We start from the raw sequence: 15,309 nt of genomic DNA, 5'->3' as shown, positions 1-15,309 counted from the left end.
AGCAAATAATGTATAGCACGAATATTATCAAATCAACTAGTGACGAATATTGTATGACAAAAATAACATAAAATTGCTTCTTTTATCTTAATTATATATGATATTTTTGTACATCAATTTTGATCTAATATTTTGAAATGTAATTTTTATCATATTGACACAACAATTTATAATATTTATCAGATAAATTTTAACTATTAATTTAATATAGTCTAATTAATTAACTTCAAAATTCTCAATAAACTAAAAAATGCCACATGGGAGGGAGTATGAAATAAGATAAAACAGCTGGTGTTCAAAGAAAGGGCATAAGAAGAAGAAAGGGAGATCTATTTGATCTGTGGATCTTTGATTGTGAAGAGTAATGGCGAAGGTGGAGTTAAACGGAGACGATACAAAGCAGACAAAGAAGGTGGTGAATAGAAATCACGGATCCACCAAATTCTTCGTCTTTATAGATTATCTTTTCCTCTTCGTATTCTTCTGTTTCCTATGCTACATTCTATTCAAAATAGCGGGACTTTGATCTATTCAGGTGATTCTTAGCAACCCCTTTTCAATTTTCTCCTTAATTTTTGTTTCTTTTGATACCCATTTCGTTTTATACTCTGTCCTTTCACATTGCATTTGAGCTTGAATATGTTTGTTTTGTGTGTTTGTGTGGTAATGTGAATGTTGAGATCCGAAATTTGGGAGATTGACGATGCCTGAACCTTTTGATAAGATAAAAGGGGCAATCTTTATTTGTTTGTTAGTTTATTTTCGATTTTTGACTGAAAATCTTGCTATAGAAACCTGTGATTAAGGTAGTACATATACCCAAGGCCTAAGGGTGTGGCCTAGTGGGTCAATGAAGTGGGTTGAGCATCATAATGTCTCACGCTCTAATCCCGAGGTCTCATACTCAAATTCAAGCATGTGATCTTTTTGCATCTGTCCTAGACTGCCAGTGGTGAAGCTAGGAATATTGCTAAGGGTGTTCAAAACTCTAGTATATCTCTAATAAGTTGTTTTTGATCTATATACATAATATTATTTTCTACATGCACATTATAATTTTTCGACGAACGGTGTTCAAGTGGCCACCTTTGAGTCAATGTAGCTACGCCCCGGCTAGCATCAGTGGGTAGATTTACCTGGTACATGTTGCTGGGAGGTATTAGGTACCCTGTGAAATTAGTCTAAGTAGATGCAAACTGGCCCAAACATTACGGTTATAAAAAGAAGAAGAGAATATTGTAGGGGATATTAGTTGTATAATTGATTTGATAAAGTGGATCGTTTTTAAAAAGTAAATCATAAACCATATGAAGAATGGGTTTTATGTAAACTTGCTATTTTACCAGGCTGTCTGTCCCCAATAATTAATTCTGATGTTATCATCTTCTCTTCTTGGGACAGACACTTCCTTAAGCTTATTATGAGATAGCTTAGGAGATATGAAGTAGTTTTTAGGCAGAAGATCAATATGGACAAGAGCTATTGCTTTACTGCTACACACTCCGATAGACATGCCAGGAAAATACTTATAGTAGAATTGTGTTTCTAAAAGGTATATGCCTCCTACCAAACTTAGTTGGAAGTTAAATTTGTTTAACTAAAAAGTAAGACGACCAAAACTGGATTTTTTGTCAATATTTGAGGACTAGAAGTGCTAACTTCCCTAACACAATCAAGAAAAAGCGAAAAAGCATCAATTGGAAACTTCATTTCATGGAGCCTGGAGGTTTTAAATGACCACAAGTGTTGTAAGCTTGTGAAGATATACTTATTATCCAAGTGTTTTGTTCATTTGGATTTTGTTTAGTAAATTGTAGAATGGAGAAATTTGATACCTTAACTGAAATTGAGTTGGTTCTCAAAGCTTAGATCATATCCTTGCTAAAAAAATTAGTGTTGAGAATATCAACAGTCTTTGGCTTGTATTAGTATCCCCATGTTAATTTGGAAAATATAAATAAATCTCTAGTTTAGTGGTACGTTAATGATGGGATGTTTAGCAGTCTGTGAATTCAAAGGGCCTTAATTATACCCCGAAGGTGTTTAGATGAATCTCTTGCCCTACATAGCTCCGCCCCTGTCTATATGTACGTCAATGCTGGAAAAAGGGATCATGCGAAATAGGTGAATATTTAGGAAAAGAAATTCTGATGCCGATAAAATTCTTTTGATGGAGAGCTTTTCTAGAAAAGAGTTAGACAAGTTAATGTGTTTAAGTTGTTGACGGCATTATAGGGGTGTGTTTGTGTGTTTTGGTGCATGACCAGTTTTGTAAGCGGTGTCGATATGAATAATAAATGAATAATTGATATAACAATACTATATTAATAAAAAATTGTTTAAAGCATACTAACTACTCTCCTGATGACTTAGTTTTAACTTTATAACTTATTATTGTGTTGAGTTTTGTTTCGAACAAGTGATTAAATTACTACCATACTACACAAACTCTATTCTAGTTCAACTGTTGTGCAAAAATTTACTGGAAAAGCCAAAAATCAAACAAAAATGTGCACTTACTGAGGTTCAAACTTGACCAATTGGGAGAATTAATGCTCTCCAGCCGCATGCCAAACCAACAAGTCAAAACTGCACATCCGTTTAAGGGGTGTCATTTATATTATTTGTAGTGATAGTTTGTTTTTTTTCCAGATTTTTATGTATATAATATTAAAAACTTTCGACGAAGCAATGTCGGATGACACCCCTTGACATAGGGCGGGTCCGCCCCTGATGACCAGGATGAATGGTTATTCACAACAATTTACTATAACTAAGAGTGGAATAACTGGTTGGAACTTCTATTTCATTTCATCCCAATCTGGATCTTTTGTACTATGAGTAGCCTTGTATCAAGCTTAACTATGATGTCTTTAGTTTGCTCCTCAACCAACTTATTTTGGTGGTGGTTGCTGACTTGAGCATAAGCATATTAAACTTGTAACATCAACTACGCCTCAATCCCAAACAAGTTGGGGTCGGCTATATAAATTCCCATTTCTTCATTTAAGCCCATGTCGTATCATCATCATACTAAATAAAATAAGTGAAAGATAATTTAAAAATAATAATAGTAATTATAATATTAGAAGTTCTTTAACAAGTCTAAAACCTATCCTCAAACTAGTAGCTATCATCTATATGGATCTTTTTCTTCCATTTTGTCCTATCTTTAGTTAAGTCTACATTAATACCAAGCATTTGTAGGTCTTTTGAGACAGTTTTCTTCCATATGATTTTAGGTCTACCCCACCCCCTTTAATGCCTTCACTTACCGTAGTTTCACACCTACGAACTGGTGCATCTGTAGGTTGACGCAACATGCACAAACCATCTCAAGCAGCCTTCTTGCATTTTATCCTCAATAGGTGCTACTTGCACCTTTTGGAGAATGTAGCCATTTGTAATCTTATCCACATCTCCGTAACATTCGTCTTGTGGATATGTTGAACTTTAGCAGCCCAGCATTCACTACCATATAACATTGTTGGCCTTATAGATATCCTATCATAGGACTTGCTTGTTACTTTGGTAGCATCCTTTTATTACATAACACCTGGTAGCACTTCTCTATTTCAACCATCCGATTTTAATCCTATGAGTAACATCTTCATCTATTATTTCATCCTCTTGAAACAATGAGCCTAGGTATCTAAAGCATTTTGGCACCTTAACTTGTCTCTTCTCATACTGACTAACTTCTCTCTTCTCATACCGACTAAAGTGCTTCTCGATGGTTCAAGCTTTTGTTGACACCCTCGCTAATTTCGTCAACTAACACAAATCATCAACATATAGCATAAACCATGGGACCTCAATTTCTATTGTGTTGGTTAGCTCATCCATAACTAGGGTAAATAATTAGAGGCTCAATGCCGATCCCTGATGTCAACCCATTGTTAGGGAAAACTCCTTCATATCACCTACTGTTTTCATGCTAGTAATGGCTCTTTCATACATGTCCTTAGGGACATTTATATATTTAATTTGAATTCCATTCTTCTCCATCACCCACCAAAGGTTCACGAGGATATTGAATTGTAATGGCCTAAAATGATAGAGATCTTGTTAGATGATGCTATTATTTATGTGATACATTGGTTGCAAACTAAAGTTCGGATCCAAATCTTCTTGAGCTTTTTGGTCAAGTTATCAGCTAGTCTATTTCAGGAATGATGTTTACAATTTTTTTGATGGTTTAGGCTATTGAAAATAAGAGTATATTCTAGTGTTGTAGTAAAAGGGGTTCAAAAATTGCTTTAGGTTATAATTTCAAATCCTAGGTGTGACACTCTTAATATTTTTATTTGTTAAAGAACTTCTAATATATTTCTATTTGTCAAAGAACCTCTAATATTATTATTATTTTTTTTAATTGGTAAAAGGTGTATTATAGAGCAGAAAAATGTTGACTGGTGCAAAGTATATACAAAGAAAAGTCGCATTACAGATTGCGTAGAGAACTCAAAAGTCAATCGTGGCTTCTGTATGAATATCTTTTTCCATGTTACACAGAAAAAAACAGTAGAGATTGATGATGACATCAGCTGAACTTATGGAGAAGTGATGCTTCGTAGAGCTGACCTTAACTTGTTTGGGATTGAGAAGTAGTTGTGTTTAGGCTATTGAGAAGCTCTAGTTTTATCTACTTAATTGTTCTAGCTACTCGGAAAACTAAAATGTGAAGAATTTACTTATCTTTCAACTACAGCCTGAAAATGAAACCAAATGGATATAGAAAATGAAAGAACAGACATTTGAGGATTGCTTTGCCATTTGAGGCTCTCAGGTGCAAGCATGGCTGGCACATTCACCTTGCTATTTTGGCAAGTGCAAACATGTCCAGCCTCTTGAGTATTCCGTGAATCTCCATTTTCCAAAAACACATGCACTTAGGGAAGGAGTGAAGCCATCTCCACCAACTTAGAAAAGTTGGGACTTTATAAAAGTCGAAATGCATGAAGTATGGTTGCTTCTATTGAAAAATTAGCGGGCGGTCATGAGTATTGTCTATTAAGATATTTATGTCAAATCCCTTACTTATATAGAAATTGCATATTCCCCACCCCCAAAACACATGGATGGAAGCTTGCAATTATCTCATTTTATTGTGAACTGTTCTTTTGACCATTAAACATGTCGTAATTTTCAGGTTAACTATAAGCTATATCCAGATCAAGAGAGTCCAAGCTCTTATGACACAAGTGCTGGTTTTATTCCAGTTTAGAGATTGTTTTCTTCTTAGACTGAGATATCTAGAGGGAATGAAGTCTTCACAGTACTCGCGATATATGTCAAAATTCTTCTGTGCCACATGACTTACCTATTTAATGTACTTGATATATATATAACATTTAGTTCTTTTAATCTCACAATTTATATGTCGATGCAACACTTAAGTTCTGATGCTCAATTGACACTTATTACTATCTGAAATCATCTTCATTCTTTTCAACTGATGCATAATTATTGTTGTTGTCACTTGTCAGCCTTGTTTAACATACTGTAATTGTAATACTAAAGAGTTTTTGTTTGGTGAATGTCCTTCTAGCTTATGGACCACAACATCGTAAGGTTCACCTGCAAAATGCAGCATTAATGATGGGTAGTTCTATTGTGTACTTTGTTAGTTCTTACAAATCTAGCTACTGCCACTGTCCCTCTGTGGTAAAAAATTGGTGGGATGATTATCAGTTAGCCATGTGACCAAGAGGTCACGGGTTCAAGCCTTAAAAAGTCTTTGGTAGAAATGCAAGATAAGTCTGTATACAATAAGCACTTGTGATTGGGCCCTTTCTTGGACCTTGTGCATAGCGGAAGCTTTAGTGCATCGGTTGTCATTAAGCCAAAATAAGAATTCGTGGAGTTCAAATCTTTATTATATACTAAGATGCCCTGCGGATTGTTGAAATGAACAACACAAACCAGGCAAGCTTTTCATTTTTAGTTAGAATTTACTCTCTTCGATTCATTTTATTGTCATGTTTTGTTTTACACACTTGTTAAGAAAACATTAACTAGTTTGCGCCACATTAGTACTTTATATATTTATAACTAAGAATAAATGTGAAAACAAACAACTAATTATGTCTTGATTTCTTTAAAAGTAACTATTTTAGACCATCTATTTTTAAGTAACATGAGGTAACTATATATCTTAAATATTGAACATTCAAGATTTTGCTAGACATTGACAAAGACATTAGAAGATGACATCTGATCTATTTGTGTGAATAGGTGGTTAGAAGTCAAAGGAGTTAAGTTTCTACATGTGATTGTTGACTTGATCTTTAATTAAAAAGCAGTAGTACAACTGTTGGGAACATGATCACATGGTTATGAATACAATGTAGATATATAAATTTTCTGGTATTAAACATGATATATCATAACTTGTTGGGCAATAACTGAAAATAACAAATCAATTATATATATTTGTCTACCATTATTTTGGGTGGCCACTAGCCCTCTACAGTGTAAAATTCCAAATTAAATGAGGAATATGTGTAGTTCTAGTTTATGTCAGAGGCATAATTTTTGTTGTACGATGATGACATAACTTGAACTTAAATACATAAATATTCATATACAATATAGATTCATATAGCCGATCGATCCCATCTTATTTTTTAGATTGAACCAAATAAATAACACAACAATATTAAGTATAATACTAATTCAATTTGCACAAAATTAAAACACATTGAATACAATGAAATGTATTGGAGAGAAACACTAGAAAATTAATGCCGCACATGCACGCACACATCAACACTACAAAAACAAACACTATAATACATAATTAAATTTACTCAACTACATGCAATTCCATGTTTATTTCACAAAATCAAAATTAAGAAATTCAATAACGTGAATAACTCAATGCTCTATGCATGCATCAGACTGTCCTTTTTATTTTATTAATGACGATACCTATGGTGGTACAGAAATGGTACCACCACTAGGGACTTCGACTCCAGGGTTGGGAATAAGTGTATCGTCACCACCAGGAATGTAAGAGCCAATGCCAGTGCCAGAGCCAGGAATTGGAATAACTAAACCGTTGCCATTATTAGAGCCGGTGATAGGATTGTATGTAAATGGATTAACATGAGTGCCAATAGGTGGGACAACAACCCTCCCAATACCGGGAATTAGGACCGTACCATCGTATGGCATGAACGTATCGGGGTGTATAATTTTGTCGTTGATTTTCGGGATATCGCGTCCTCCTAGTGCATAATATGAGGAAGAGAGAAAAATAATGTTGATGATGAAAAAGAAGGAGAAAATAGAATGAATAATGTTGGCCATTGTTGAAGTTGATGGAGTAAAATGGAGAAGAAGTTTTGTTTATATATAGGAGAAAGTATGTGAGAAAGTTGGTGGTGTTTTGGCGGTGAATTATGAGCTAGGCCAGAGATTGTTGTTTAAGTCTTTAAGTGGTGCATGCATTATAGTCCAGACGTTTCAATTTGTTTGTATGATTTTGATTTGATCGAATTGATGTTTAAAAAGTAATGAGGACTTTTGAATTATATGATAGTAAATTAAAGATATGTGGAATGTATCAAAATATTTTAAAAGCTATTAACATTTAGCCATATATTTTTAAAATGAAAAATACTAAGGACTAAAATACCCCTAAGAAATATGGAACAGCTCCAATAAACATTTCTAAAATTCAAAGGATTAACAAGTGAAAACTAGAAGAGGATTTATGAGATTTAAAAATAAGGAACGATTCATGAGGTTCAAACCTACATTATATGTTTTTAATGGTGACAAAAAATTCATAGCATGCTCAAAAATTGATCATCCTACCTAATTTTTACAAAAAGAAATTTAGACAAAAAATTTGGGCAAGTTATACATTCGGGCGGTCGCTAAAAACACTATTTTGTATAAAAAAAATATATTATTTTTCTATCTCATTTCAATTTATATTGTTTGTATAAATATTTACTAACTGCTCTCTCTATTTCAATTTATATGATTTAGTTTGACTTGATATAGAGTTTAAGAAGAAAAAAATTGAAACTTTTGATCTAAAATAAGTCATAGATGTTTGTGTGACATATAAATTATTTTATTAATGATAAAATGAGCATTTTAAAGTTAAATTGTTACTGCATATAAAAAATTATCATTTTTTTGGAGACTGACTAAAAAAATTAAGCAAGTCATATAAAGTAGGATAGAAGAAATATTATTTTGACGACCAATTATATATGTATATTTCTCTAAAATCTTCACCCAATTTTCGGTCCATTATCACAAAATAACTACTTTTGCAAGGACAATTTTCTTTAAAATCTAACACCTAATTTCTACACCCAAAAAGAAAACTGAACCAACAGAAAATTGCTTCTTTTGTGTAAGGATTTAATATGTAACACTTTTTGGTATTTTTCTTGAACATAGTATTAGTTGTATTGTGATTTGTGACATGTGTTATTGGCCAACATCACCTAAGAGGAAAATTAATTACAAATGGGGCCTATTGTAATTAATATCAAGAGTATTGCTAAATGACCATAATTAAGTGACCTAAATATGAATCAAGAAAATAGATATGAACATATTATGGAGGAGTTGTATAGATCTTTAGGGATGAAATCGGAGTCGATTCACGCGATAATTTAAATATTAATGTTACGGGTGAAGAAGTTGAGAATGATGGGAAATACATTTTAGGAGATGAGTTTAAAGAAAAAGACGTTGATTGTGAACGAAAGAATATTTTTTTATCGAAGAGGATGTGATTGCAGGTAGAAGGTAATTTATGGGTGTCTAGTTATTTGTTGAGAATTATTGAGCAATGCTGTCTAATCATATGGATGAATGAGTACATGACACGTTTAAAGATAAAGGTTTTTGATAATGATGTTGGGAAAAATAATTATGTTGTGACTGATTTGTCAATTTAAAGATAAGATTAAAGTAACATTTCTTTTAATTTTTTCTTGATTAAAGTCACTTGTTTCCCCCCTAAAAAAGGGTACCCTATATTATCACTAGCACGTTGCATTCATCATGTCAAAGAAATGAAAATGTTCCACAAGTTGTAAACCCCACAACATGCAAGGCTCTTTTGAACTCTAGAGAGAATACTTAGGGACGTAAGACAACTCTCTCGAAGGAACTCAATAAAATAGTCCTGTAACTTCGATGAAACATGTGTTTGTGCCTCCCCACATAGGGAGTCACAAGGATTGTGTACCAAAGGCATAGTTCTTCGCAAAGTTGAAAGACCATGTATAAGGGTTGACGCCTGCCTAGTCACAAAAAGTAAAGGATGTTAGTGAAAATTGAAAAGGAATATGTGGCCTACCAAGATTTTTTTCATACTTAAGGCTTGAACCAAGACCTCTAATTAACAGAAAAACAACTTCATCCACTCCACCACTATCATTTGGTGGTAAACCTGTTGTTTCTTATGAAAGAAAGTAAATCATTTATGAGGGGCTAAAATTTTGTGGCACACATAAAAGCTAAAAGAATACACAAACAACTAGTGTATCTTAAAGAAGATTTAAGACTTTACAGTTAGTTGGATGTCAGTTTAACCCAGTGAACAAACCAAACCCCAAATATGTCATAAACAATACTAGGATATGCTGCAGCAAAATTATATATATCCATAAGACTTTAAGAAAGGGATCTAAATAACAACAAATATATAATTTAAGGTCTTGGCCTTTCTTCAGAAAATCTTGGAAGCTGAACTAGGGAGTTTACCCTAGTGACACCTTCTAATCCTAACCAGTTCTGTTCTTCAGTTGACATAGCTTCTTGATTTGCTTCTACTTCTGCAACGATTCGTTTATAGGTGTCGTTTTCTTCAGCAGATCTGACCGTGAAGTTCCTTTGCAGAGATGGCTCGGAATTCTGTCCATCGTCTGATTCCACAGCGTTACCAGAGTGGTTGCTCTGAAGGGTAGCAGAGGAGAAACATTGATCCTCGTTATCGGATTCAGAGTCCATTTTCCCATCTAAGAATAAGCAAACAACTGCACAATCATCCATCTTTGATGTTGGATATTTAGTTTTCCATTCGCGTGCAGCTGAGTCAACCAGGATTCGGGCAGCTGATGCTCGTGTAGGAGCTGACGACACTATCTCAACCACTTCCTCGTTGCTCAAGACGTCCCAAACCTGAAACAATATATATATCATCAATTCAAAAACAGTAACTGATGCTAATATATGCCTCTGTATTCTTTAGTATACACTACTGGGATGCATTTTTCTTACAGCTAGCTTGCTAGTAATAATTGGTTCACCGCTCCCTAGCATGGATCGGACATTTAATTAGCCTAGTTTTTTGGATATGAAAATAATTACTCACTATGTTCATTGTTCATACTTCATTGAAAGAGAATTCAACTATACATGGAGTCGAGATACTAGCCCACGGTTGGACAAGAATTGAAGGGTAAACAGAGTAGCATTTTATAACAGCATGAAGTAATTAATGACCAAGGCGTAAGCAAACGACATCTCTTCCAGCATGGGAAAGGCTTTAAAGTGGTCTACTCGTCTAAGTGGGAGCTTCAAATGAAAAAATAAAATGATGCTTAATAAATTCTTACAAATATATTTTTGAATAATTCTTATAAATGCTAAGTGAAATCACCGAGGACGTTATCCAACCATATTCCACTTTACTTTAGATACAAGTGGTATAGCTCATTTCATCCAGTTACCAGAATCAGGAAAGCCGTTTCAAAATTCCTATCAATTACAATGTCTAACAGGTTATCCAATAAAAAATCCGTCTTTGAAACCAACTGCCATCAAAACTCAGCATTGACACCATAAAGAAATTAGGATGATCATGGCATTAGCAATTAAAAGAAAAAAGATCAAAATAACTTCAGGTAGGGAAATTCATGACCAAAAAAGTGACACAATACTAGGCACAACAGGGAATTTGCACTTTCTGTAATTACGCCTGATCCACTGGCTTAGTGCAAATATTTAGAGAAGTTCTTATTACCCCGCATAAGAAAAAAAATCATAAACAAAAAAAGATAATTGCCCAGATATTTCAGGATATGCAGTTCCAGTAGTGAAATAGAAATATAATCAGCCGTTTTGTGGAAAAGGGAAGAAAGCTCACAGAAATTCATCGAAGACCGTAAAAGAAATTCAACAAGCTGACCTTTACTTAACTTAAGGTAACTTAAGGAAGGGTAAAATATCCAGAAGGAGTCTTGGCAAGTAGAATAGAATACTTTCTATGTTTAGAAACCAGAACTGCAAAAGATTTGTTTAAAGATTCTAAGTACATGATGCATATGCAAGGCCCCTTTCCTCCGACAACAAACAAGCAACAAAAATTGTCTGTATCTAAGCTAAATTCTTCATGTGTAAGATATCTACTAACACATCAGCAGTTAATCTAAGTTCACTGCATAAGGAGTCTTGGCAAGTCAGGTACTAAAACTAATGACAGATTTCCTCTGCCTATTGGATTTCTACCTCGTGCAGAATGTACCAGGCTCTAGCGACCGGCATTATCCTCACTCTGTCCTCAAACCAGAATGAGCGAATACTTTTCAAAGTCCTGAAGTGACTGTTACCACTTACCTATGAGGATTCCAGGCACATTTAGTTTGAGAAAATCTAACTCCTTCCCTTCAAAGACCAGGTGTGAACACATGTCCAATGCACTAGATTTGCATAAAAAACAAAACACTTCTTCCTTCCGCCAAAATGACAAAGGTTTTGACCAGCCAACTTAATATAACAGCAACCTAATACCTTCATAGCATACTTAGAAATGAAGCCACTTCGCACCATTAATATTTATGAGAATGGCAACTGAATACCTTACTACATCGGTATAGATAATCACTGATGTTGAGAACTTAAACTTTGAATTCTTAGCTGATGATGGAAGTTCAATAGGCGAGATCATACGTGCTGCATGATCTTTCTATTTATTCTTGTATTAGTAAATGAAAAAGAAAATTGAATTATCAACTTCATAATTATTTTCATAGATACCCCTTTTCTCCAGATCATTACGTGTGATCCCATCCAAAACAAAACAAAAAATCCAAGATCACAAAGGTTGTCAAAATCATAATGGACAACATGGCATGCATAATTTCACTTTGGATTCAACTACTTCAACAACTTGATAACTAAATTAGCAAAATATTCAAATATTTCAAGAGGGATACATACCCCATCAGAAGCTAGAACAATGAACTTGTCCCTATCGGTAAGAATACGGTGAGAAAATTCTGGAACAGAAATCACCCCATATTCCTTCAAACAGAAATCCCCAAATGCCCGTGCCATTGCTAAACCAGGGGCATCATCAAATGGCAGCCACACTCTCTGCACCTCAGGCTCATCTTGCAAAGCAAAAACCCGACCTTTACATCGTTTTATCCTCTCAGCTTCCTCTGGCAACACAAAACACAATATCAGCAAAGACATTCCAGAAAGGGATCATATAATATGAAAGATTAGCTACTATAGACATACTAGGTAAGTCAGGCTTGAGATCAACAGTCAATTGAACTGCTACCATTGAATCATTACTGTCTTTTGATGCCATGATTGCCCGAGAATCACCAATGTAGCCCATAAAAAGATTTGAACCCTGTGACACAAAATATTAATAATAAGCTTAGACGAAAAGGGAATGAAAGAAATTGCATTAGGACAATCATAACCAAATGCAATTGACTACCTGTTTCACTAAAGTAATGGCAGTGCTTCCACTACAAAAGCAATCTAAATTAGGATGGGACCTTAGTTCTTTATCCATGGCCTTGTATGATTTAAGGAAAGCTTCTCTCCACAAGTAGTCCACTTTATCCTCCATCCCTCCATCCTTATCAGGATCCACCACATCCAATTTTTCATTAACACTGCAGCAATTTGCTGTAGAACCATTGTGCTTTGAGTCAAATGATTGCAAAAACGACGCTAGCTTCAAGGGCAGCGCATCCCTGACTTTGCGTGCAACAAGATGGCCATGTGGACCATGACCATCAAATACCCCACAAAAGGTCACATCTTCAGCCATGAAATCCTGCAAACAGATACATAAAATTAAACATATCACACTCCAAACAGACAACAGTGTTTCTACACAAGCGAGCAGTACTTACTTCCCAGACAACCATGGCATCCTGGTTTATGCCTTTACGACCCTGTTGAGTGAATATGCAAGAAGTCCTGCTCTTTCCATTTTTGAATATCCGATTAGGTATCGAAGTCAAATGTTGCAATGTAGTAACAGGATCAGAAAAAGTTTTTCTAATCCTCTTTCGACTAAACATACTTATCCCCAAACATTCAGGGGAAACTCGTTCTCCGTTGCTCCTGCTACTACAAGTACTATGATTGCTGGTAGAAACACAACCCCCCATTTTCTCAGACACACTAAAAGACCATCTGATCCACAAGTAAAGAAATGTTCTTCCTCCCAATGAAACTGGATCAGACTGAATGTCAACTAAGCAAAAAAACTGTAGAACTCACAACCATCCAACGCGATTCGTTTTTATCTTGGTCAAAATATTGTCACTAAACAAGTAAACAACACAAGAAGAGATCAATAAATATACTAATAGTTTATTAATACTACATAACAAGATGGATATGCCTACAAAAATTGAAACTAGACTAACTAACCAACACACAGATTAATAGATTAGCATGTGATTGATCAATATAATATAAATATTATGCTGTCTTAAGCTTTCATCATCCAATGGGAATCTCAATTATACAAATCAAATTTGAGAGATTTTATGCACCCTTAATCTTTAATTAAACAATTAAGCTAAGTAGACAGAAAAACAGAATATTCTGGAAAACATTTTTAAAAAAACACAAAAACAGGAAACTAGGTAGAGCACCCACGGTTATTCAAATTCTTTAATCTGTCACCATGTTCACAAAAATCAAAACTTATCCACAAAATTCTCCATTTCCAAAACAGAGAAGGCAAAGATTTATAATCCAAGTTCCAAAAAATCTTAGTATTTCTTATAGATCTTATAGGTAAAGATTTTATGGTTAGATTTATCGCATAAACACCAAAAGAAAACAAGGTATAAAGATTTGAAAAAAAGTAAACTGAAAAGGAAAAGTTACTACACACAAATGTCAAAAAGATTCAACCTTTCACCTCAAATGTCAAAATTTCAGTCTTTTCCAGAGGATAAACAAAGTTACAAAAAAAGGTAAACCCAAAGATAGAGTAAAAACAGTCTGATAAAATTTGAATCTTTGCACTACTTAGTGGAGCAGACAGATAAAGCAAAAGAGTTCTAACAAAGTGGTAGATTTTGTCGACACAAGAATCGTTTTTTACGTAACCCCAAAAGCAAAACAACATCAGATCAAAGCATTATAACTTAGAAAAGTATAAACAGCAAAAAAAATAAAATCAAAATTCAAGAAAGGGAGCAAAATATCAAACCCCTTTTTTCATGGCATTAAAACCCAAGTTGCAGAATTAACCAAGACCATGAAATGGGGTTTCATTTCTGAACTCTACACAGAAAATTGAGAAAAAGACGGCAAAAACTTGGAATTTTCTTGAAAAAGATGAGATTTTTATTGTTGGAAAAGCAAAATGAAAGAGATATACAAAGAGAGGGTTGGTTAAAAATGGTACCTTCAACTTGGTTTAGTGATAGCTGGGATCAAGAATGTAAGTTATGTCTTTTTTGTTGAATAGAAGAGAAAAAAGGAGAAGAAGGGAAGAGAGTGAGAAGTATGGGAATAGATAGAAGTTGGCATTAATTAATTGCAAAAGCATAAAAAAGGAAATACTGAAGAGGAGAGGGTAGGTTCATTCTTTTAAGGAAGAAAATATATTGGTTCTCCATCCCAATTTATGTGGTACTAACCTCCAAGTTGCGGTGACATGGTTGAGATTCCAAATTATGGTGACATGGTTGAGATTTTTACGTTTAAAATATATCGATTCTATATCCTAGTTTACATTGTACTAACATGTCAAAGTTGTAGTGAGATGATTAAGATTCTTACACTGTAAATATATTGAATCTCTACTAAGATAACAAAGTTGTGATGAGATGATTGAGATATTTACACTGAAAATATATTGATCCTCCATCCTAATCTATATTGTACTAACATGATAAATTGTAGTGAGATAGTTGAAATTTTTACGCTTTTAGTTAAAGTAGAATTTTTAGGGCTTGATGTTTGAGCATGAAAGAGTTTTTACTATGAGTGTTGTCTCTAGAATAACTCAATCTGTTAATTTAATTAGTCAGACTATAATATAAATATCGATTGTGTCGA

General features: G+C 34.1%; 1 protein-coding gene and 1 long non-coding RNA gene across 3 annotated transcripts; one reads left to right on the top strand and one right to left on the bottom strand.

Annotated features, from left to right (window-relative positions):
* Window positions 1-226: 226 nt before the first annotated feature.
* On the top strand, window positions 227-5,459 carry LOC125876467 (uncharacterized). Its single transcript, XR_007447497.1, has 2 exons — window positions 227-535; window positions 5,153-5,459. It is a non-coding gene; the product is annotated as an uncharacterized LOC125876467 (long non-coding RNA).
* Window positions 5,460-9,471: 4,012 nt separating this feature from the next.
* On the bottom strand, window positions 9,472-14,829 carry LOC125876165 (probable protein phosphatase 2C 52). 2 transcript variants are annotated; one of them, XM_049557284.1, is made up of 6 exons: window positions 14,654-14,829; window positions 13,137-13,554; window positions 12,713-13,057; window positions 12,505-12,622; window positions 12,199-12,422; window positions 9,472-10,158 (listed from the first exon to the last, which is right to left on the bottom strand). In XM_049557284.1, exons 2-6 carry the CDS (start codon window positions 13,395-13,397, stop codon window positions 9,688-9,690), a joined length of 1,419 nt encoding a protein of 472 aa, XP_049413241.1. In that variant the 5' UTR covers window positions 13,398-13,554; window positions 14,654-14,829; the 3' UTR covers window positions 9,472-9,687. The 2 variants fall into 2 exon arrangements, with proteins under 2 accessions (XP_049413241.1, XP_049413242.1); XM_049557285.1 differs by lacking the exon at window positions 14,654-14,829 and adding an exon at window positions 14,456-14,572.
* Between the last annotated feature and the right edge of the window lie 480 nt (window positions 14,830-15,309).

The sequence above is a fragment of the Solanum stenotomum genome, chromosome 9, assembly GCF_019186545.1.
Source record: "Solanum stenotomum isolate F172 chromosome 9, ASM1918654v1, whole genome shotgun sequence".
NCBI classification, from domain to species: Eukaryota; Viridiplantae; Streptophyta; class Magnoliopsida; order Solanales; family Solanaceae; genus Solanum; species Solanum stenotomum.
This window is presented reverse-complemented; position numbering and strand designations above follow the sequence as displayed.